General features: G+C 43.3%; 1 protein-coding gene across 2 annotated transcripts in view; it reads right to left on the bottom strand.

Annotated features, from left to right (window-relative positions):
• Window positions 1-7,651: 7,651 nt before the first annotated feature.
• P2RX7 (purinergic receptor P2X 7) overlaps window positions 7,652-21,731 on the bottom strand; it is a 47,784-nt gene continuing 33,704 nt past the window's right edge. Inside the window, exons 9-13 of one of the 2 annotated variants that reach the window (XM_044244302.1) lie at window positions 16,002-16,092; window positions 14,637-14,702; window positions 14,401-14,550; window positions 12,599-12,700; window positions 7,652-9,577 (exon numbers count right to left, since the gene is read on the bottom strand). In XM_044244302.1, the coding sequence (XP_044100237.1) occupies window positions 9,083-9,577; window positions 12,599-12,700; window positions 14,401-14,550; window positions 14,637-14,702; window positions 16,002-16,092 (904 nt within the window). In that variant the 3' untranslated portion in view covers window positions 7,652-9,082. The remainder of the gene's footprint in view (window positions 9,578-12,598; window positions 12,701-14,400; window positions 14,551-14,636; window positions 14,703-16,001; window positions 16,093-21,731) is intronic. The other variant, XM_044244303.1, reaches the window with a different exon arrangement.

Below are 21,731 nucleotides of genomic sequence, written 5' to 3'. Positions count from 1 at the left end.
AAAGCACCACGACAGAGTGGTTTAAGCAATAGAAATCTGTTTCCTCACAGTTCTGGAGGCTGAAAGTCTGAGATCTTGGTGTTGGCTTCTCTCCTTGTCCACTCCTATATCGTCACATGATTTTCCCTCTGTGTCAGTGTCTTAATCTCCTCTTCTTAGAAAAACACCAGTCAGATTGGATTAGAGCTCATTTTACCTTAGTTACCTCATTGAAGACTACATCCCCAAATCCAGCCATGTTCTGAGTTGACGGGAGTTAGGACTTCAGTGTATGCATCAGTGGAGGGGGGCCGCAAAATTTACCCATAACAGTGGGCAAAGAGCCAGCCATAGGCCAACTATTCATTGACTTCCCCAAACAAACCATGGTAGAGGAAAACTGGAAGGATGGTTTTTAATTTTGATTTTTGGATTTCAGGAAATGGCATTGACCTTTTCTGATATTCCTCAATTGATTTGTCATTATCCAGGGTATATTCCAATGAGGAATGAGGTAATGAGGCGGCACTTCTTTGTCTTCCTTTTTTTTTTCCCTAAGATTTTTATTTATCTTAAATAAATATTTATTTAACATATTAAGATATTAATAATATTAATATTAATAATATTAATATCTCGGTGGCTCAGTTGGTTAAGCATCTGCCTTTGGCTCAGTTCATGATCCCAGAGTCCCGGGATCAAGTTCTTCATGGAGCTCCTTGCTCAGCGGGGAGCCTGCTCCTCTGCCTGCTGCTCCCCCTATTTGTGCTCTCTTTCTCTCTTTCGACAAATAAATCTTTTTTAAAAAATATTTTTATTATTTGAAAAAAATATTTTTATTATTTGAGAGAGAGCGAAAAAGCTTGTGTGAGCGTAGTGGGGATGGGCAGAGGGAGAGAGAATCTCAAGCAGAGTCCCCACTGAGCACAAAGCTGGGTGTGGGGCTCAATCTCACAACCCTGAGATCAGGACCTGAGCCAAGACCAAGAGTTAGACATTTAACCTATTGAGCCACCCAGGCGCCCCTTCTTTGTTTTCTTAAATGTACATTCAGGATTAAAGATTCTTAACAACTACTCTCTGTGCCGGAAATAAAAGAGAGAGCTCTAATTAAAGGCTCACATTCTCCTTAAGGAAAAATGTCACACAGATGTGTTCTTCCTCGAACATCTCTCAATATCACGTGCTCTCCTCCTTTGGCATCATTTTAAGTTGTTGCATGTGGCTGTATTACATGAGTGTGCCATCATTTATTGGACTAACCCCCTTTTGTTGGATCTAAAGGAATTTAACAACATTCTTTCTTTTCTTCTATCCCCACCTCCAAATTAGTAGTCCAGGTTGCTTACTGAATCACTCCTCTGTGATCCCAGGTGACTTCCTAAGCAATTTCCCATCTCGGGGTTTCTCTCTAGCCAACATCCTTGTGGCTGCCTGGAGGATGTTCTTGTTTGTTTGTTTTCCTTAAAGATTATATTTTTTATTTGTCACAGAGAGGGAGAGAGAAAGAACGAGCATGTGTACAAGGCAGGGGGAGCAGCAGGTAGAGGAAGAAGCAGGTTCCCTTCTGAACAAGGAGCCTGATGCAGGGCTGGATCCCAGGACCCTGCGATCATGACCTGAGCGAAAGGCAGACTCTTAACTGACTGAGCCACCCAGGCATCCCTGCCTGAAGGATGTTCTTTTGTTTGTTTGTTATTAACCTATAATGAATTATTTTCCCCAGGGGTACAGGTCTGTGAATCATCAGGCTTATACATTTCACAGCACTTACCATAGCACATTCCCTCCCCAATGTCCATAACCCCACCACCCACTCCCTACCCCCCACCCCTAGCAACCCTCAGTTTGTTTTGTGAGATTAAGAGTCTCTTATGTTTTGTCTCCCTCCCGATCCCATCTTGTTTGATTTTTTTCCCTCCCTATCCCCCATGATCCCCCACCCTGCCTCTCAAATTCCTTATATCAGAGAGAACATGTGATAATTGACTTTTTCTGATTGACTTATTTCATTTAGCATAATACCCTCTAGTTCCATCCACATTGTTGCAAATGGCAAGATTTTGTTTCTTTTGATGGCTGCTTAGTATTCCATTGTATATATATACCACATCCTGAAGGATGTTCTTAACTCACTGCTTTCCTTGTGTCCCTGTCAGCCCAAGAATGGCTCTTTCTTGACTTTGCAATTGGTCGAAACACTTCTGCCTTTTTTCTTCCCCCAGGATTTTCTGCACATCAGTCTCTTTTCATCTTCTACTTTCTTCCCATTCTGGGGAGCTAGCCAGGTCCCCCAGCAATCTGAGTACATACCATACTCGTTTCTTTCTGGGCCTGGCTCATGCTGTTGTTCCTTTCAAGAGTGGCTCTTCTCCTCCCACCAGATGATGTTTCTAGCCTCTTCATCCAGGGAGGGCCAGCTCCTGTCTCAAGAGCTTCACAAATTCCCTGTAGTTACCCTTGCCTATATGGATTTTGCCTTTCTTTGCAGTTTTGGTTCAGTGAGATGGGCCCACACAGTACATGAAGCAGTAAGAAAACAAGGCTTTGTCCCTCCCTGGATAGACTTAAAAGACAAAGATGTGTTGTAAATGTCCCTGCCACACCGGCCATATGACAATTCTTGGAACATGCTCACTTTTTTTCCCACTTCAGTGTTTGCCCTTGCTGTCCCTCTGTTCCTCCGACGCGTCCCAGCCAGCTTCTTCCTGACATTCGGATCTAGCTTAAATGTCACTTCCTTGGAGAGGCCATCCCTGATCCCTATCAGAAGTAACCCCCTTGTTTCTGTTATGGCGTGCTGCTTGTTTTTCTTATGCCCTTTACCCCAAGGTGTTCTCATCCCATTTCTTTATACATTGCTCACCCGCTTTCTTCACTGCACCTAACCTCCTGGACAACCTGGCTTGTTCACCTGTTTATCCCTAGTACCTGCATAGTGCCAAGATGGGCAGTAAATGTTTACTGAGCGATTAGTGAGATTGGATGGAATGGGGGCAGAAAAGGGGGACATGGACAGGGGACATGGAAATGGTCACTTGAATTTCTGGTTTGGGAGATTGAGCTGATGGCAGGTGGTGCTACTAGTAACCGAGCTTGGGATTTCTGGAGGAGCATCTGTGGCTGAGGTGGAGCGAGCACAGGTAGTGACTTCTCCTTTGTACTCATTTGATTTGCCTCTAAACTATTTCAGTGGAATATTTAGAGGTTATTAAATAGGCACCATCCAAATCACAGTAATAGTTAGACATATGGTTAAACTTTAAAAAATAATAATAGCTAACATATTAAAAATTTTTAACTTTATTTTTTTATTAACATATAATGAATTATTAGCCCCAGGAGTACAGGTCTGTGAATCGTCAGGCTTACACAATTCCCAGCACTCACAATAGTACATGCCCCCGCCAATGTCCATAACCCAGCCACCCTATCCCTAACCCCCTTAGCTAACATTTAAAAAAAAGATTTATTTTATGGGGCGCCTGGGTGGCTCAGTGGGTTAAGGCCTCTGCCTTCGGCTCGGGTCATGATCCCAGGGTCCTGGGATCGAGCCCCGCATCGGGCTCTCTGCTCAGCAGGGAGCCTGCTTCCTCCTCTCTCTCTCTGCCTGCCTCTCTGCCTACTTGTGATCTCTGTCTGTCAAATAAATGAATAAAATCTTTAAAAAAAAGAGAAAAAAAGATTTATTTTAGAGAGAGTGCAAGTGGGAGGGACAGAGGGAGAGTTAAATTAAATTTAAATTAAATTAAATTATTTTATTTGAGAGAGAGAGAGCAAGCACAAGCAGGTAGAGGAGCAGAGGGAGAGGGAGAAGCGAGCTCCCCCACTGAGCAGGGAGCACTGACTCCGAGCTTGATCCCAGGACCCTGGGATCATGACCTGAGCCAAAGGCAGATGCTTAACCAACTGAGCCACCCAGGCGCCCCCTTTTTAAAATTTATTTATTTATTTATTTTAAAGATTTTATTTATTTATTTGACACAGAGAGAGATCACAAGTAGGCAGAGAGTCAGGTCGGGTGGGGGGTGGAGGCAGGCCCCCTGCTGAGCAGAGAGCCCAATGAGGGGCTTGATCCCAGGACCCTGAGACCATGACCTGAGCTGAAGGCAGAGGCTTAAGAGAGAGAGAGCACACTCATCACGAGTAAGGGGGAGGAGCAGAGAGAGATGCAGGCTCCCCACTGAGCAGCAAGTCTAATGTGGGGCTCTATTCTAGGACCTCGAGATCAGGGCCTGAGCCAAAGGCAGGTCCTTAACCTACTGAGCCACCCAGGCGCCCCAAGAGAGAATCTTTTTTTTTTTTTTTTTAAGATTTTATGTATTTATTTGACAGAGAGAAATCACAAGTAGATGGAGAGGCAGGCAGAGAGAGAGAGGGAAGCAGGCTCCCCGCTGAGCAGAGAGCCCAATGCGGGACTCTATCCCAGGACCCTGAGATCATGACCTGAGCTGAAGGCAGTGGCTTAACCCACTGAGCCACCCAGGCACCCCAAGAGAGAATCTTAAGCAGACTCTGAGCTGAGCCTGGAGCCTGACACGAGGCTCACTCTCATGCCTCTGAGATCATGACCTGAGCTGAAATCAAGAGTCGGACACTTAACCAACCCACGTGTTCCCGATAGCTAACATTTATTGAGTGCTTATTCTGTAACAGGCAGTGAGTAGGGTGCTCTACATACATTTACACTTACATTTAAGAATTAAAACAACCCTTGGACACAAAGATGCAAGTGAGGATTCTAACCATTAAATGAGCTGCCTGAGTCCTCTTAGCTAATTAGTGACTCAGGATTTGACTCTTGGTGGTCAGTTTCCAGAGTCTCTCTCCCACTGTACCACCATGCTGGAAGAGGCATGTAATGGACCCAAAGCCAAGATGAGTCCTTTGCCTTTGAGGAGCTTATTTCTTGCTTGGGGAATAAAATATAACTCATAACTTACTATACTGACCAGGCTTGCATTAAGCACTCATTCAAGCCTGTCAAGTATGGCAATTATTTGGTTAAAATGTCCAGTCAGTATTGTGTGCCTCATGCGCTGATTTCAGAAGACCCGGTCTCATGTGACCTTGACAATTAAGAGGAACTGAGGATGTTAGGAATGCAAAATCCTCTCCACAGATCATCATTTATTTTGGAAACATAATTTATAACCTTTTATAGCCCAAATGGAAAAGAGGAAATTAAAAGATCACAGTAAAAGCCAAAGAAGATAGTGATGTCTAGATCTCTTCAAAAGAGAGTTGGAGTTAGTCAGGGGGCACTTGGGATTCCCAGAATGATGACTGCATGGGATTAGAATATGTGTTAAGAAATATACAAGCAGCAGGAAGTGAAACCACATCCAGTGCACCCATTGCTTAATTTTTTAAAAAAGATTTTATTTATTTATTTGACAGACACAGATCACAAGTAGGCAGAGAGGCAGGCAGAGAGAGAGAAGGAAGCAGGCTCCCTGCTAAGCAGAGAGCCTGATGTGAGGCTCGATCCCAGGACCCTGGGACCGTGAACGGGGCCGAAGGCAGAGGCTTTAAACCACTGAACCACCCAGGCGCCCTGCATAATTTAAAAAAAAAAAAAGAGTTTTTTAAAAAAAAGATTCAATTGTGTCATTAACTACTGGAATTAGCCTGGACCCCTTAGGTTGAGGCATCTATGCCAGAGATTGTCCTCCACTTCAGGTGCCATCGCAGGTCCCAGGGTGTCCCCTGTACTTCAGACCAAGTGGCTGTAAATTGGGGGTTTCCATAACCCTGTTCTCAGGTTCAGTCATTTACCATAATGGTTCACAGAACTCAGGGAAACCTTTTTTTTTTTTTTTTTAAGATTTTTATTTGTTTGACAGAGATCACAAGCAGGCAGAGAGAGGGAAGCTGGCTCCCTGCTGAGCTGGATCCCAGGACTCTGAGATCATGACCTGAGCTGAAGGCAGAGGCTTTAACCCACTGAGCCACCCAGGCGCCCAGAAACCATTTTTTGTATTTACTGGTTTATTATAAAGGATACAAACCACAACCAGATGAAGAGGTACATAGGGCAAGGTCCAAAACAGCCCTGAGCACAGATGTTTCTGTCCCTGTGGAGCTGGGGTGCGCCACTCTCGTAGCATGTAGATGTGTTCATTGATTCAGGAGTTCTCCAAATTTCGTAACTGAGACATTTTTTAGGGGAGCTTTATTACGTGGGCGCAATCAATTTTTAACTCCGTTTCTAACTCCTTTCCACTCTAGAGGATGAGAGAATGGGGCACAAAGATCTAAGCTTCTGATCATTGCTTGGTCTTTCTGGCAACCAGCCCCCATTCTGAAGTAGGGAGCCCACCAAGAGTTGCGCTGTTAGAACACAACACATTCTTATCACCTATTATCACCCAGCAGATTCTAAAGGATTTAGGAGCTCTATGTCAGGAATTGGGAGCAAAGACCAAATATATATCTTATAATGTCATAGTTCCTCAAAATATATGTTGAATGAAAGTGTCAATGCCTGACTGTGATTTGGGGATCTTCTGAGAAAATGAAGTAAAAGGAACACTTCAGTAATCATAAATTATACATTATCTTTTATAATTAAAACAATGATATTTTTATTATCAAAACATATTATCTAGTTAAGACATGTGAATACCAAACTAGAATTAGGATGTATTTATTTATTTATTTATTTTCAAAGATTTTATTTATTTATTTGACAGACAGAGATCACAAGCAGGCAGAGAGGCAGGCAGAGAGAGAGGAAGGGAAGCAGGCTCCCTGTTGAGCAGAGAGTCCGATGTGGGCCTTGATCCCAGGATGCTGAGATCATGACCTGAGCTGAAGGCAGAGGTTTTAACTCACTGAGCCATCCAGGTGCCCTAGAATTAGGATGTATTTAAAAACTGGTGCCCTCTGAAGAGAGAAATGCAAGTTCATTACCAATTCTACATGAAACCAGCTAATGTTACAAGAAAGATCTCTAATACAGACATGAAGTAGTGAATACTGGGCAATTACCCTATAGAATAATGGGCTTAACTACAAGAAAATAGATCTTATAAAGTGTGATTCTCCTTGAGATGCCTTTGCTGATGACATTAGTTTATGCGGTCAACTAAAAACCAGATACAAATATGATGCACGTTATTGTTGGAAGTGTCAGACATTACACACCATTGACATAACACATCAACCTCTCACCTAAAGCATCTGTGGGGAAGGAGAAAGGGGATAGTGGGAAGATCCAGAGCCCAATTGTCATTACAAATTCTGACTCCATTTGGGGCCTTCAGGGGTGGTAAAAACACACTAAGGATAAGGCATCAAGAGATAGAATAAAATAAAGGTATAAAGTTTCAAAGATTTATCAGAATGGAATCTGTAGCTCATACATTAGAATTCTAGGAGCAAAAATTTAAATTCTGAAGAAGTCCCATATAACCAACTTTTTGAATACATTTCTTACATATAAGAAGTCGTGTATCATCTCCTATCTCTGAAAGACAGTAAAAATGAAAGTCCATTCTGGCCTAATTTATTCCCGAGTTTAAAGCCAGATAAAATCCTGGGTCAAAAAAAGAAGTGTTTTGCTCATATTCACTTTACATGAATACAGTAAAAAGCACCTGGTTTTCAAAATGTATCAGAATGGTACACCTTAGAATATGTATTAAGAAAACTCATAGACCCTTCATCATTTACAGTGTTGAATAGTGGTCTTTATTTATTCTTTAAAAGAATTGTTTAGAAATAATCAATTCTAATATCAGAACCATGAAAAGGAAATCCTGAAGGAAGATCCTAAAACCTCTGACTCCATTTTCACATTCTTAGAGGTCACTGTACAGAAATGGTAAAGGTTTGAGTGTGAGTTGCTTTTTAAGTAGCATGCAGACTGTGTCCATTCTGATTGGCTGTGAAGTACAGGATGTTAAGGACACAAAGGTGGTCTTTTCCAGTTTTAGCAGCGGTAGCTACTTCTAGTCCTAGTAATAGGCTGTGGGTGAGAATGTATTGGGTGGTTCAACAGTTAGACTGGATGGATTCCAGGGCTGGTCTGGTGGGTTCCCTGATTTGTTCTCATCCCTGATAGGACTGCTGAACAGAGACCGAAGCCCCCATGGAGCTTCAGGGGTGGTCCAGTCTCCCTAAGAACCCTAGAACCATGGAAGGTCTAGGCCCAGTCTGTGTTCCAGTGAGTCAGGCTTGCTCTCTGTCCTCCATCTGTTGCTGCGTCTCAAACAACGCTGAACTTAGTGGCTTAAAACAATGGTTTTGCTCCATGGGTGCCCTGGGAGGTGTCTCCTGCAGTGGCAGTCCGATGCTAGTAGGGCGTGGAATCATCTGAAGGCTTCTCTCCCATGTCCAGTGACTGCGTTTGGATGTCTTGGAAGCTGGGAAGTGGTCAGACATCTCTGTTGTCCATGTGGCTTCTGGAGCTGCCTCACAGTTGGGTAGTCTGAGGAGAGGCAGACCTCTGTATGGGGGCTGGCTTCGCAGCAGCCATGGGACAGGACGGGAGGCAGAAGCTGCCAGCCCCAAGACCAAGACCCTGAAGCCAGCACAGCGTTACTTCCATGATTGGCTAAAGCAGTCAGAGCTGCGCACATGCAGGGGGAGGAGACATAACCCTTAGGTTATGGACGAGTGCCCAAGAATTTGGCCACCATTAATCCTCACAGTGTCCAGCCAGCACCCCAAGGTTTGTTCATAGTTGTATCTTATCCCAGTCTGGCCTCACAAGGAGCCACTTCACATTCATGTAGCTCTTTGTGCATTGACCAGAAAGTTCATGTACACTCTCTGAGTTTGTCCTCCTGACCCCTTGGTTAGGATAGCAGGTTGGGTAGGAGGGCAATTGCGGCATAGAGTTAAAAGCCAAGGACCACACAACTTGCTGGGGACAGAACTGAGGTACAGATCCGAATCTCTCGACTCAGTCCCTGCTGAGGGATTTGGGTTTGTTTGTTTGTTTGTTTGTTCATTCTGCTCTCTGACATGTCTAGAGCTGCAGGAGCAGAAAACACATTTCCCTTTGGTTGAACGTTTGGCCACAGATCTTTGCAGGTCAAGCTCAGGGCACAAACAAAGGAAACAAACGTTAACATGCCTGCTGAGCCCTGTGCCATCAGCAAGGACTCTGGAAGCCGGTGTACTGGCCTTCACTCTTGGGAAACTCTCTCCGGATCGTCCAGCGGCAGCAGCTGGGCAGGATGGCAAAGTCGGCGAGGTCCTGGGAGCCGAAGCGCCAGGTGGTGTAGCACCTGTAGGCACAGTGCCGCAGCCGGCTGTTGGCACTGTCATCCAGCACCAGCAGGGGCTCCTGGTAGAGCAGGAGGAACTGCAGGACCTGTCGGGACAAGATAAGCTTCCTGAAGGGCTCCGAGGTGGTGATGCAGGCACCAGGCTTCTTCCGACAGCACAGCTCTTCCAGGCATCTGTGGCTCTTGGGGAGCTGGGACGGGAGGCAGTGTCCACACTGGCACCAATCTGGGCTGTTGCTGGATAGAGGAGACGCTTCCCTACTTAGCGGCCGCATCTCCTCTGGTTGCCCAGGAGTAGGGGATGGGTCATGGAGAGACAGGGGCAGCCTGGACAAGTCCGTGAAGTCCATTGAGGGTCTCTGAAAAAGTCGTTCCCAAACCCATCAGTGATGACAAACTCTAGGGTTCTAGATTCTTTAATTTTGGCATTAACTTATAAAATTACACTTAATATCGCATTAATACCAATAGCTGTCATTTATCAAATGTATATATCAAGACTATACTAGTGTTTTATAAATTTGCCCTGTTTAGCCTTTGAAGAACCTTGTGAGATATGTGTCCTTCTCTCCATTTCACAGATTTAGAAAGTGAACGTCAGACATGCCAGGCCTCCAGGCAGGTATCACCTGCTCGTGGAGACCTTCTTGCCCTGATCCCCCTGATCTAGGTAGTTCCCCTCCACCCTGGTCACTCTTAGCGTGTCACGAGATTCCGTGTTCTTCACAGTACTTGTCACTGTCTGAAATGATCCTACTCATCGATATGTCCTGTTGATGGGTCTTCCACATGAAAGTGGGGTGGTGGGCGCCTGTTCGCTTTGTCACTACAGTATCCCCATTATCTAGGCCAATACCCAGCACACAGTAGACAGTAAATATTTGTTGATTTTGCTCTACTCTCTCCTCTTCCACCAGTCTCCCTCTTCTAGCAAATCCATTTATTATCCTCCAAGAGAAGTTGCCATCATTGACATCATTTATATCTGTTCTTTGTAACATATACCTTCATTCATCAGGCAAAGTTTGAGTGAGTACATTAAAATTAAATAGTTCCTATACATGAGCACTTAGAGCAGCACAACTTACAATAGCCAAAGGGTAAAAACAACCCAAATATCCATCAACAGATGAATGGATAAAAATTTAATGTCTTAAACCTTTATTTTCAGGGATCATTTCTGTAGTTTGTTAAAAATATGTCATGTCCATACAGTGGAGTATTATTTGGCCAAAACAACAAAAAAGGGAGCAGTGTACTGATACCCACTACAAATAGATGAACCTCGAAGCCATTATGAAAAGTGAGAGAAGCCAGTCACAAGAAGGCAAATACCGTATGATTCTCTTTATACGAAATGTCTAAAATAGGCAAATCCATGCTGACAGAAAGCAGATTAATGATTGCCAGGAGCATCTGCGTGGCTCATTGGGTTAAGCGTCTGCCTTTGGCTCAGGTCATGATCTCAGGGTCCTGGGATCAAGCTCCAAGTCAGGCTCCCTGCTCAGCGAGGAGCCTGCTTCTCCCTCTCCCTTTGTTGCTTTCCCTGCTCATTCTCTCATTCTCTCTCCCTCTCTCCAAAAAAAAAAAAAAAAAAAAAAAAAATTTAATTCCAGGGACTAGGGGGAGGTGGGTGTGAGTAATGGCTGTTGAATGGGTACAGGGTTTCCTTTTGGGTTGATGAAAAAGTCCTAGAACTAGATAGTAGGATGGTTGCACAGAATTGTGGGTAAACTTTTGAATTTTAAATGTCACTGAATTGTATGCTTTACAGTGGTTAAAATGGTAGATTTTATGTGTATTCCCCCTTACAGCCCCTGAGTTCATGTTACACCCAAACCCAAAAAGGACATTACAAGAATGGAAAAATTTTGGCCAGTCTCTCTCAATAAGAGACATAAAAATCTTAAATATTAGTGAATCAAATCCAGCAATAAATACATAGAGTAATATATTACTTTCAAATAGATTTTATTGCAGGAATGCAAGGTTGGCTTAATATTTGAAAATCAATTTCTGTAATTCACCACATAACAGAAAAAAGAAACCTCATTGATAATTTTTTGAAAAGCAGAAAATAGCATTATTTTAAAATTCAGTATTAATTTATAACAAAAATTCTTAGCAAACTAAGAATGGAGGGGACTTTTCTCAATCCAGTAAAGCATTCTTTAAAATTCTACAGCAGATGCTTAACCCAATGAGTCCTCTCCCACTCCCCCTACTTGTGTTCCCTCTCTCACTGTCTCTCTCTCTGTCAAATAAATAAAATCTTAAAAAAACAAAAACAAAAATCCTACAGCAGATACTAGAGTGAAATCTGAAAAGCTTTCTTCCTGAGATAAGGAATGAGACAAAAAGATGTTTGCTATGACCACTTCTAATCAACATTGTACCAGAGGTCCTAGCAGGTGTAATGAACACCAGGAGCTGGAAGAGGCAAAGAAGGCTCGTTCTTTAGGGCCCTCAGAAGCCCTACCAACACCTTGGTTTCAGGCTGCCAGCCTCCAGAATTGTGAGAGAATGAATTTATGTTGTTTTCAGCTACTTAGTTTGCAGTGATTTATTATGGCAGCTGCAGAAATTATACAATCCCACAATCGAAGCTGCTGCAGAGAGCGGGAATGAAAACACCCCCTTTAGAGAATGGTTTGATAGTGTCCTATGCCAGCCTTCTGACCCGGCAGGTCCACTTGTAGGCACCATATGTTTACCACGGCAGCTTTACTGCATATGCGCTCCAAATTGAAAGCTACCCAAATGTCCATCAACAACAGAAGGAATAAATAAATTGGATGTTTATAAAATGGAAATTATACAATGAGAATGAACTATTCCTATATGCAGTGTCATGGATGGCTCACAAAAACAATACTGAGTGAAAGAAGTCCGACACTCCACAGAGTATATAGTGAGTACATACAGGATTCAAATTTTAGAAAATCCTGGAAGAGATAAAACTAACTTTTGGATAAAGAATAATGATGATATTTGAGGGAAAGTAGTGATTGGGTGGAGGCGTGCAAAGGGCTTCTGCTAATATTCTGGGTTACATGTGTTTACTGTGTTAAAATTCATCAATTGCGATTTATACAACTTTGTAGCTCTATTTTTATTTATTTATTTTAAAGATTTAATTTATTCATTTGGGAGTGAGAGAGAAAGAGCACAATAGTGGGGTGAGGAGCAAAGGGAGAGGGAGAAGCAGACTGCGCGCTGAGCAGGGAGCCCGATGTAGGGCTTGATCCCGGGACCCTGAGATCATGACCTGAGCTGAAGGCCGATGCTTAACTGACTGAGCCACCCAGGAACCCTTTATATTTTTATTTAATAGTAACTTTTCTTTAAAGGAAAAAAAGAGACTAAATGTTTTAACTTACTGGGACGTTTTCACCTTCGACATTTTGTAGACTTTCCCCAAGTAGCTGCTGGTCCACCATCCTGATGTGGGGTTCATCCACAAAGGACACATATTTTAATGTCTAGGAAAAGAGAGTTAAAAATTTTACCCATTTTTGTACAGAATTGTCAACAGTCACATACCTGAACAGGTCTAAAGGCAAGTGTTATTGCTATTTACCAAATAACAAACTTAGAAGCTGACCAAAAACTCTTATTAGCGAAGAATGAATGAATTCTGAGTCCCAGGGTGACTCAGCAGTAGAACCCTATGCACCTTAATATGTGGGCCCAGAGTCTCCACAGCTTCCTCCCTGATGATTTTAGGTCTCCCATATGCTATGTAAAAGTCCTCTGTTATGTTTCCTCAATTTCAGTAACTACATAGAGTATCTCCCGAAAATTTTACTGTTGCAACTTAAATAATTTATATTTTTGTTTAATTTCATCCCATCTTGGGCCATGAAATGGTAATTATTTTTCGTTGCAAAAATGAGCTTTCATTTCAAATTGTATAATACATGTCCAAGTGACCAGTGAATTATGCCTTCAGGCTCTGAGAAAGGACAGTAATGTTCTTAGGAGGGAAAGACAAAGAAACCCCCTTTGTTGTTTGAAGTACTGGAGATTTCTCCTTGATTAGGGGAAATCATGGAATCAAGTGTAGAGGACCTGCTTAGTAGAAGCCAAATTAAATCAAAACAATCCAGATGAGCTCAAATTCCATCTGACTTGTCTCCCATCCTAGGCTCCTTCGCAGAAGGAATCACTGTTGTCACTTTTGTGTGTGTCCAGTAGCTTTTTGTATGCATATATTATCCTCCCTACACCTGTTCATGTGTATGTGTAATAAATGTATAAACTATATAGGACATATATAAAACGTATAGAATGTATGTATGTATTTATATGATTATATATATTTATACGTGTAATGTACATGTAGAAAATTCATAGGATGAATTCATATGTGTAGTCTTTTAACCTATATACCACACCTTATATATTGTTCTATAGTTTGGTTTTTTCCTTTCAACCACATGTTTTGGGTATTTGATCATGCCAGTACCTGTAACATAGAGGTTATGAAGATGAATTCTGAAACCAGCCTGCTGGAATTGGAGTTGGAATTCCAACTCCCCCACCTACTAGCTGTATGACCGTAGGCAAATTATTTAATTCTCCTGCACCTCAGTCTCCTCATCTTTAGAAAGGTGACAGTAGCACCTATTTATAGGGTTGTCGTGAAGAGCCAATGAATTAATATATATAAAGCACTTTGAAGTGCTGTACAAACGTTTGCTCTTAATTTGCCATGTATTGTTTTAAACCAGTGCCTGGCGCTCCTTGCTATGGGTTGGTCACGGTTTCTTTCACCGTCCGCCAGTTGGATATTGGGGAGATGCTCTTCCTTGAGGGTAGGTATGGAGAAGTGGAAATGCCAGGCTGTAAAGTGTGTCCCACCTCAATGTTACTAGATACTGCCAAATTGTTCTCCAAAGTTGCTATTTTTTTTTTGGCTGTACCAATTTAATAAATTGGACAAAATTGACAAGTCCTAGAACATCAACATTTGTTCTCCCTCTATCTTGCCTCTTCATTTTTGTTTCTGTTCTTCCTTAAGACCAAAGCGTTCACCTGAGAGGTGGTGGATCAGGGTAGAGTCTAGAGACTCGTCCACCGTGGGCTTACAACTGTGATTTGGGCCTTATTTTTGCATGTTTCTCAGTGATCCGACTGACTCTCTGGGTTATTCAGCACCTGCTGATGCAAAGAGGCTTACCCGCTTTGGCTCCACAATGGGCTCCCCCTTCTTCCTGTAGTAGTATTCATTGACTGCACAGTATTTACAGCACTTGAAAGAGGGATAAATGTGGGACCGACAGCATGTGCTTGAGTAAGTGCAGATGAGCAAGTCGATGATCACAGTGACCTGGGAAAAACCCAAATCAGTGCCATGTTAGTGAGATTCCTTTCTGCCAAATTGCTTTCCTAAAGCGTGGAAGGAGAATTCCTTACCAGACCAAAGTAGGAGAGGACTGAGCCAACGTAAACTGCCAACTGGATAATGTTAAATTTTCCTCCCTGAAAACAAATGGGCAGGTGACTTGGTTGACATTCAGAGCAGCGCTCTTTTGCTCTACCATGTAACTGTCAGCTCCAGCAGAGGAGGGAGTCTGTGGTCACAGCAACAGAGACTGCACACTGAAAATAGGTATACTGTTCATCCTGTTCTTGCCTTCTGGGATGTGCTCGAAAACATGACTTTTAAACAAAGAACACTGGAACCCACACACTGAGTTAGTTATTTTTCCAAACAAGGTGAGAGTTTCAGACAAGTTTTCCCTAAAAGTGGTTTGAGATTACCTTGGAAGCAGAGGGAAGGAATGTGGGCACACTCTTCCCATAGGTGTCCTCGTGGTTTTTCTTCTCAATGATCTTTCCATTCTCTCAGCTTCTATCTCATTGACTCTTGTGTTGCTTACCACCATATGACATAACATATAACATAAATAATATATTTTTGGACAAGGACAAGTTGTGGGCATCTGTGGATTTTTGCATGCCCAGCATCCCCTCCCTCCTTCTTGTGGAGGTGGAGACAACACCCCCGTTTTCCTTTGGAGAACCATCTCTGTCCATACTTGGTCCATATAGTTTGAGAGGAAGGGGCTGGTTCAGGGCAGGGCCACGACCGGCCGTTGAGAGTATGGTGTGACCTAAACATAGTGATTAGTTCAGCACAGGGCATGTGGCCCATATTGGGCCAGTCAGAGCCAATGGCATCTGCCTGAATCCTTTGCCAAATCTTTTAGCAAAGAGATGTTCTCTTTTTTACTGAGAATGCTGGGCCAGTAAGATATAAGGAGCTGCCTGAAACCACCCTGTAGACATGACCAGCTAAGGATGGTGCCAAAACAAAGGAGAATAGATGTAAGGAATGGAGAGAGGCAGATTCCTAAGGATGTTGTTTGAACATCTGGATCCAGCAATGCCTGAAGCCTGAAAACTGCCCCTCGATTTTTCACCTGTGTGAGATTTAAAAAAATAATAATTTTTTTCTCTAAACCTATCTGAGTTGGATTCTGTTACTTATAAAGTATTTTGCAAAAGGATTTCTTTCTTTCCTTCTCTCTTTTTAAGCTTCAGAGTATTTTAAATGTTGAATATCCAGTTTTTTTCCCCACTCGCACTCTTGTACTCATTAGATGACTTCTTCATGGACAGGACCCCAAAGACATTTCTTCCCCCTCTTATCCCACAGGCAAGATGCACAGTGCCAATTAATGACTATGACCGAAACATTCACCCCTTGGGGCACTACCGCAATAATTAGGACAGTCCCAGGAATGGAGGCGCCAGTGGCTGGCAGCAGAGACTTACGGTGCCAAAAACCAGAATGTCAAAACGGATCCCGAAGACTTTTATCAGAGTCCGTTTTTCAACGTTGTTTTCCTTGTAGTACTTGGCGTATCTGTAGGAGGAGAAGGATCCTTGTATATAAAGATCTGTCTGAACGTGCTGGTATTTCATGAAAGGAAAACCCAAAACAGGAGCCGAGCGAGTCTTCCTTGTTCATCTTCTAGCTCTGCTGCAGTTGGCAGAGGGAAGAACATAATCCAAACCTACAAATTACTCTCTTGGAACCAAAACACCACTTCCCACGTTGCCTCCTCTTCTTCCGCCATCACACAGTGATACAAAATCTGCTTTCCATTTAAGATGAAAACGAACAATTTTTAACCAATACAGTATTAACAACAAGTGGACAAATAAAAAAAAAGTTTTAGGTACATTCAATGATTTCTTTCTTTCTTTTTTTAAAGATTTTATTTACTTGACAGACAGAGATCACAAGTAGGCAGAGAGGCAGGCAGAGAGAGAGGAGGAAGCAGGCTCCCCGCGGAGCAGAGAGCAGGCTCAATGTGGGGCTCAATCCCAGGTCCCTGGGATCATGACCTGAGCCGAAGCCAGAGGCTTTAACCCACTTAGCCATGCAGTCGCCCCTAAATTCAATGATTTCTTAAGAAGTCATGCAAATAAGCCAAAAAGGGTTTGGCTTCTAGAACAGAGTGGGGTAGGGATCCTAGTTAGTAATGGCCGGATTGGGCCTAGTTGCCCTTCAGCCATCTGCTCTAATTACATTTTCTTAGATTCTGTATTTGTCCATTTACATCTTTTATCACCAGGGGCAAACTAACAGCCGTGACTGTTTACATCTTCCCTGTAACCCAGCTTTGGCAAGCGCCTGAAAATCATGTTACAGACCCGCTGGCCAATCCCATATCCATATCCCCAACCACCTCCTCTCTCTAACCCTCAGACACCAAGCCAATATTTCCCCTGTGCCAGGTCACTCAGGACCAGGTACCTATAGCGAGAGACTGCTCCTGTGGCCTGGAGCATGTCCACATTACTTAAGCAGGCCAGTCCTAGGCTGTTGCCCTGTCCTGCATTGCCTGTCCCATGGAAAACACAATGAAGATTCTGGGCCCTGCTTTTCCCTTGATCCTTCCATCTCCTGACCAACCCCGGTGCTTCCCTTTTGACCCTCTGTGGCATGGTGTGCCCCTTCTCTTTGGAAATGTAAGAATAAACTTCTTTCCATATCAGTGACCTCTCCATGTCATTACTCAGCCACCTTTATAAATGAAGACTCAGGCACAAATCACCATCGCCCCCAAAGACACAGCTCTCACCAGTGTTACAGTCAGGAAGAGCAGAATGTTTTGTTTTCATGGATAATTAGGAAGGCTCAAACCACATAACACAAGCCTTTTCAATCTGTCCCTCCCCCTTACCACCTTTCAGAGATTGTTTTTAGGTAAGATATTTTCTTTCTGAGTTCTTAATTCGCAGTCTATTTACAGGTGTGGAGAGAGAAGAAAACAGAAGACAGATGCTCTGCCAGAATCCAGTCTGGAGCATTTGAAACTCCTGTTTTTTTTTTTTTTAAACTCTCAAAATGGGATGTTGAGATCCGTTAGATATTCTTAGTTGCTTCAACACCTATTTCTGGCCAGAGGGGTTTTGATTTCCTTGCCTCTGTTCCCATTCCATGACCGTTCTTTCTTCTGCTGCTGTACTGAGTGATTTCTTTTTGAATACACAAAGCAAAGGGTCTTGGGACAGTGGTTCTTGAACTAAGGATAAGAATCACTTGGGAAGTATGTTCAAAGGTTGATTCCTGGGCCTCATCCCCCAGACGGTGGTTTCAGAAGGTCTGAGATGTTTCTGGAAAGGTTCCAGGTTGGTCTGGTGCACGTGGCCAGTGGTCTACACTCTGAGGAACACTAGGCCGTGAGCAGAATGTTTTTTGGACACTGTAATGTTTTGAATAACGGCTCCCCGAGAAGATAGGTCCAAGTGCCTAACCCCTGTACCTGTGAGTATGACCTTATTTGGAATAGGATCTTTTGCAGATGCGATGAAGGATCTTAAGATGAGATCATCCTGGATTTAGGGTGGATCCAATGACTGGTGTCTTTATAAGAGAAAGGAGAAGAGAGTTGAAACAGAAACACATAAAGACAGAGGCAGACATTGGAGTGATGCGGCTTCAAGCCAAGGAACATGGGGAACCAAAGGAGACTGGGAGAGGCAAGGAAGGATCCGCCCCTAGAGACCTCAGAGATTGTGTCCCTGCTGACTCCTTAATTTTAAACTAATGGCCTCTAGAGCTGTGAGAGAATATGCTTCTGTTGTTTAAAGCCACCAGGTTTGCAGTCATGTGTTACAGCGGGCCCGGGAGACTGACACGGGCAGAGGCCCACTCTGAACCACAGAAGTGCGTCGGGCCTGCAGTGTGGGCCTGCCCTGCTTCATATGTGCTGTAAATAAACGGGACCACATTTTTGTTGAATAAGGACCTTTTGCCGTGGATCTTTTGGTAAAGGACAAAATTTTGTAATGTGATCAACTTCTTCAACTTGCTATGTTTTAGGAAGTTGTTTTTTATAAAACTCATATAACCTATAATTACCTTCTCCCTCTCTCTCTCTCTCTCTCTCTCTCTCTCTCTTTTGTGGCTGTTTGCAAATAACCTGTCCAGTTATCCATCAGAACTTGACAATTTATTTCAAGAGACATGTTCTAAAAGAATATTAACATCATAACCACCTCGGTTCTTCAGAAAACTCAGATCTCTCCAGGAGCCGTGTTCTTAGGCTTACCTCAGCAACTCAAAAGACATTTGCTTCTCTTTGGGACATTGCCCTGCCTGCTTCTGTAGACTGCTTAAAAATAAAAACAAAGAACAAAACCCAGCCTGTGAAGGCACTCAGGGGCCCACTGATCCAATTGTCTCTTCTTGCTAATGGCCATAAGTCTGTTCAGTAGAGCAGCAGGGGATATCAAAACGTTACCTCAACTAGGAGCTGCTTTCTGGGCCCTGGCTGAAACGCCACTGACCCAGAGGAGGCAAAAAGCATCCTGTGTCTTGATCTCAGCTAGGCTCTAGTCAAGGGTCTCAAACTCAAATGCCTACAGGGGCCAAGCAGGTGACAGAAATGAGTGATGCAGGCCAGGTATTAGGCAAAACGGAGTGGTGGGGACCACAGCAAACACACACACACACACACACACACACACACACACACACACCCTCTAAAGGGAACCACTGACCCCTCCAACAGAGTGCTGCTGTGTGGGATATGAATCCGGAGTTGTCAAATGGCTTAGTCCCCCCCCCCCGCACCGCCACCAAATAGTTAAAATTTTTGAGAAAAATAAGAAGTCCATATTTTTACGTAGAATGTCTCAACTTTCAAAACATTGTATAGGCAAAAAATAAGCAAACAAAAATAGACACAATTGAAGGCTGCCTGCCAGTTTATGGTGCTGCTTTGGGTAAAATGTAAAGAGACCCATTTGCTTGCGTTGATCCCCTCCAGAAGTCAGTAGGAATGTGAGCAGAAGTGTTAGGAAGTGGTGAATGTGTGTGTGCACACACACGGGCACTTTTGCCTACACTTCAATGTACAGATTAAGAAGCCGCCTGATTTTACGCACTCCCCCAGGAAACTGGCAGCCTGGTTGTAGAGACAAGATGTAGTCAGGTGAAACCTCTAAGGAGGAAGTATGTTTGGGGTGCTAGACTAGTGCTCCTCAGACATCAGTGTGCATAGGAATCTCCTGGGAATCTTGCTCCAATGCAGATTTTGATTCAGTTCAAGAGTGAGGGCTGAGATTCTGCTTTATAACAAGCTCCCAGGTGAGGCCAGGCTGCGGGTTCCAGGACTACGTGTTGAGTGCAGAGGTTCTAGATTGGTGGGTCTCACACCTGAGCGGCTCTCATCTGGGGGGCTTGTGAAGGTCTCCAGTGTGTCTGATTCAGCAGGTCCAGGCAGAGCCTGCGAATGTGCATTTTTAACACATTCCCAACACGTGATTCCGATTCTGGGCATTGCACTTTGAGAACCCCTGGTCTACACTGTTAATACTGGTATTAATAAGGTATTCAGAGAGGCAAAAACTAAGTTTTCCAAGGCAATTCCCCTAACAGGGGCTCCTGTCTGTGCAGTCTCTCTTCCTAACTAGGAAAGCACAGGCCTCAGAAAAGCACCTGATATTTACGGGGTCCTACCCTCTGCTTGGAGAGGCCTTCTCTAGTCGCTTCCTCCATCCACCCCCTGCTCCGCCCCAGCCTTGCAGTACAGTATCTTGTTTGATTTTCTTCCCAGCATTTATCATCATCTGAAATGGTCTTATTGGAGCTGTTGGCAGTATTGAGGTATGGTTTACATATAATAAGGCACATAAGTCCTAAGAGTTGATTCAGTGAGTTTTGACAAATGAATACACTGTATAACCTATACCCCATCGAGATCTAGAACATTCCATCGCCTCTGAAAACTCTTCTGGGCTCCTTTCCAGTCAGTTTCTCTTTTGCCTCCCCCATCCTGCACTCCCCAGAGCAGCACCCACTGGTGTCTTTTATCTTCACAGGGAAGTTGTTTTTCCTATTCGTGTATTTCATATAAATGCCGTCATGCAGTGGCTCGTTTCAGCCTAGCTCCTTTCAGTATAACGTCGGTGGGAGTCCTCTGTGTTGTTGCATGTGCAAGCGTGTTCGTTTATACTAACTAGTGCTTTACTGTATAAATCTACTACAATTTATTTCTTTAGTCACCTGTTGGACATTTGGGTTGTTTCTGGGTTTTGGTAATGATGATGAAGGCTGTTGTGAATATTCACGTACAGATCTTTGTGCGGATCTATGTTTCCTTTCTCTACCTAAGGGTGGGGTTTCTGGATTAGAGGACAGATGTACATTTAACTTTATAAGAGACTTCCCAACGGTTCTCTAATGTGATTGTACCATCTTACACTCCCACCGGGAAATAGGAGAGTTCCAGTTGCTTCTCCTCCTTGTCAGCCGTTGGAATTGCCAGCCTTTTAAAGAATTTTACCTATTCTGAAGGGTATGTGTAGGTGTTTCTCATTGTGGTTTAAATTTGCCTTTCCCTAATGACTAATGATGTTGCCTTGTTGGAGTTCTTAATTTACTTATATTTTTGTCTTATATGTTTTATTGACTTACACTCATGTCCTACTAGAATACAAGCTAAGCAGTAACTTTGTCCATTTTGTTTACTAGTGTATACCCATTGACAGAACAATATATTTTTTCTTTGATTTATATTTGATGAATAAATAAATAGGGAGCACCAATATCAATTTCCTACTGGCCTTGTAGGCAAAGTGATTGTAGAGCCATTATTCTAGGGATGTAGTTGGCAACTCTTTTCAGAAAGGGAACAGCATAAGCCTACTTTGTATCTGGAACCGAACAGCACAAAAGGATCAGCCATAATTACAACCGCCGAAACCCGGCTGGTATCCACAAGCAAGGAGAGCTCATGGAAGCTCAAACTTAAAGGCCATGTTAGTGCTGAGGCAGAGTTGTAGCAACAGGCTGAAAAAATGACCCAGTCACAGGAGGTAACACAAAAACGAAATTAGGATGGCATAGGATCACTACTGGGGAGAAGTTAGGAGCAGAAGCATAACTGCGCAGAGGGTCAAAACAAAAATAAGGTCAGCACCAAAACAGCACCAACCAGTTTCAGAGGTGAAGATGCACAAGGAGTCTGGTCAGCTCTTACAAGGTGG

The sequence above is a fragment of the Neovison vison genome, chromosome 3, assembly GCF_020171115.1.
Source record: "Neovison vison isolate M4711 chromosome 3, ASM_NN_V1, whole genome shotgun sequence".
Classification (NCBI taxonomy): Eukaryota; Metazoa; Chordata; class Mammalia; order Carnivora; family Mustelidae; genus Neogale; species Neogale vison.
The sequence above is the reverse complement of the archived record's forward strand: the minus strand, read 5'-3'. Positions and strand labels throughout refer to the sequence as shown.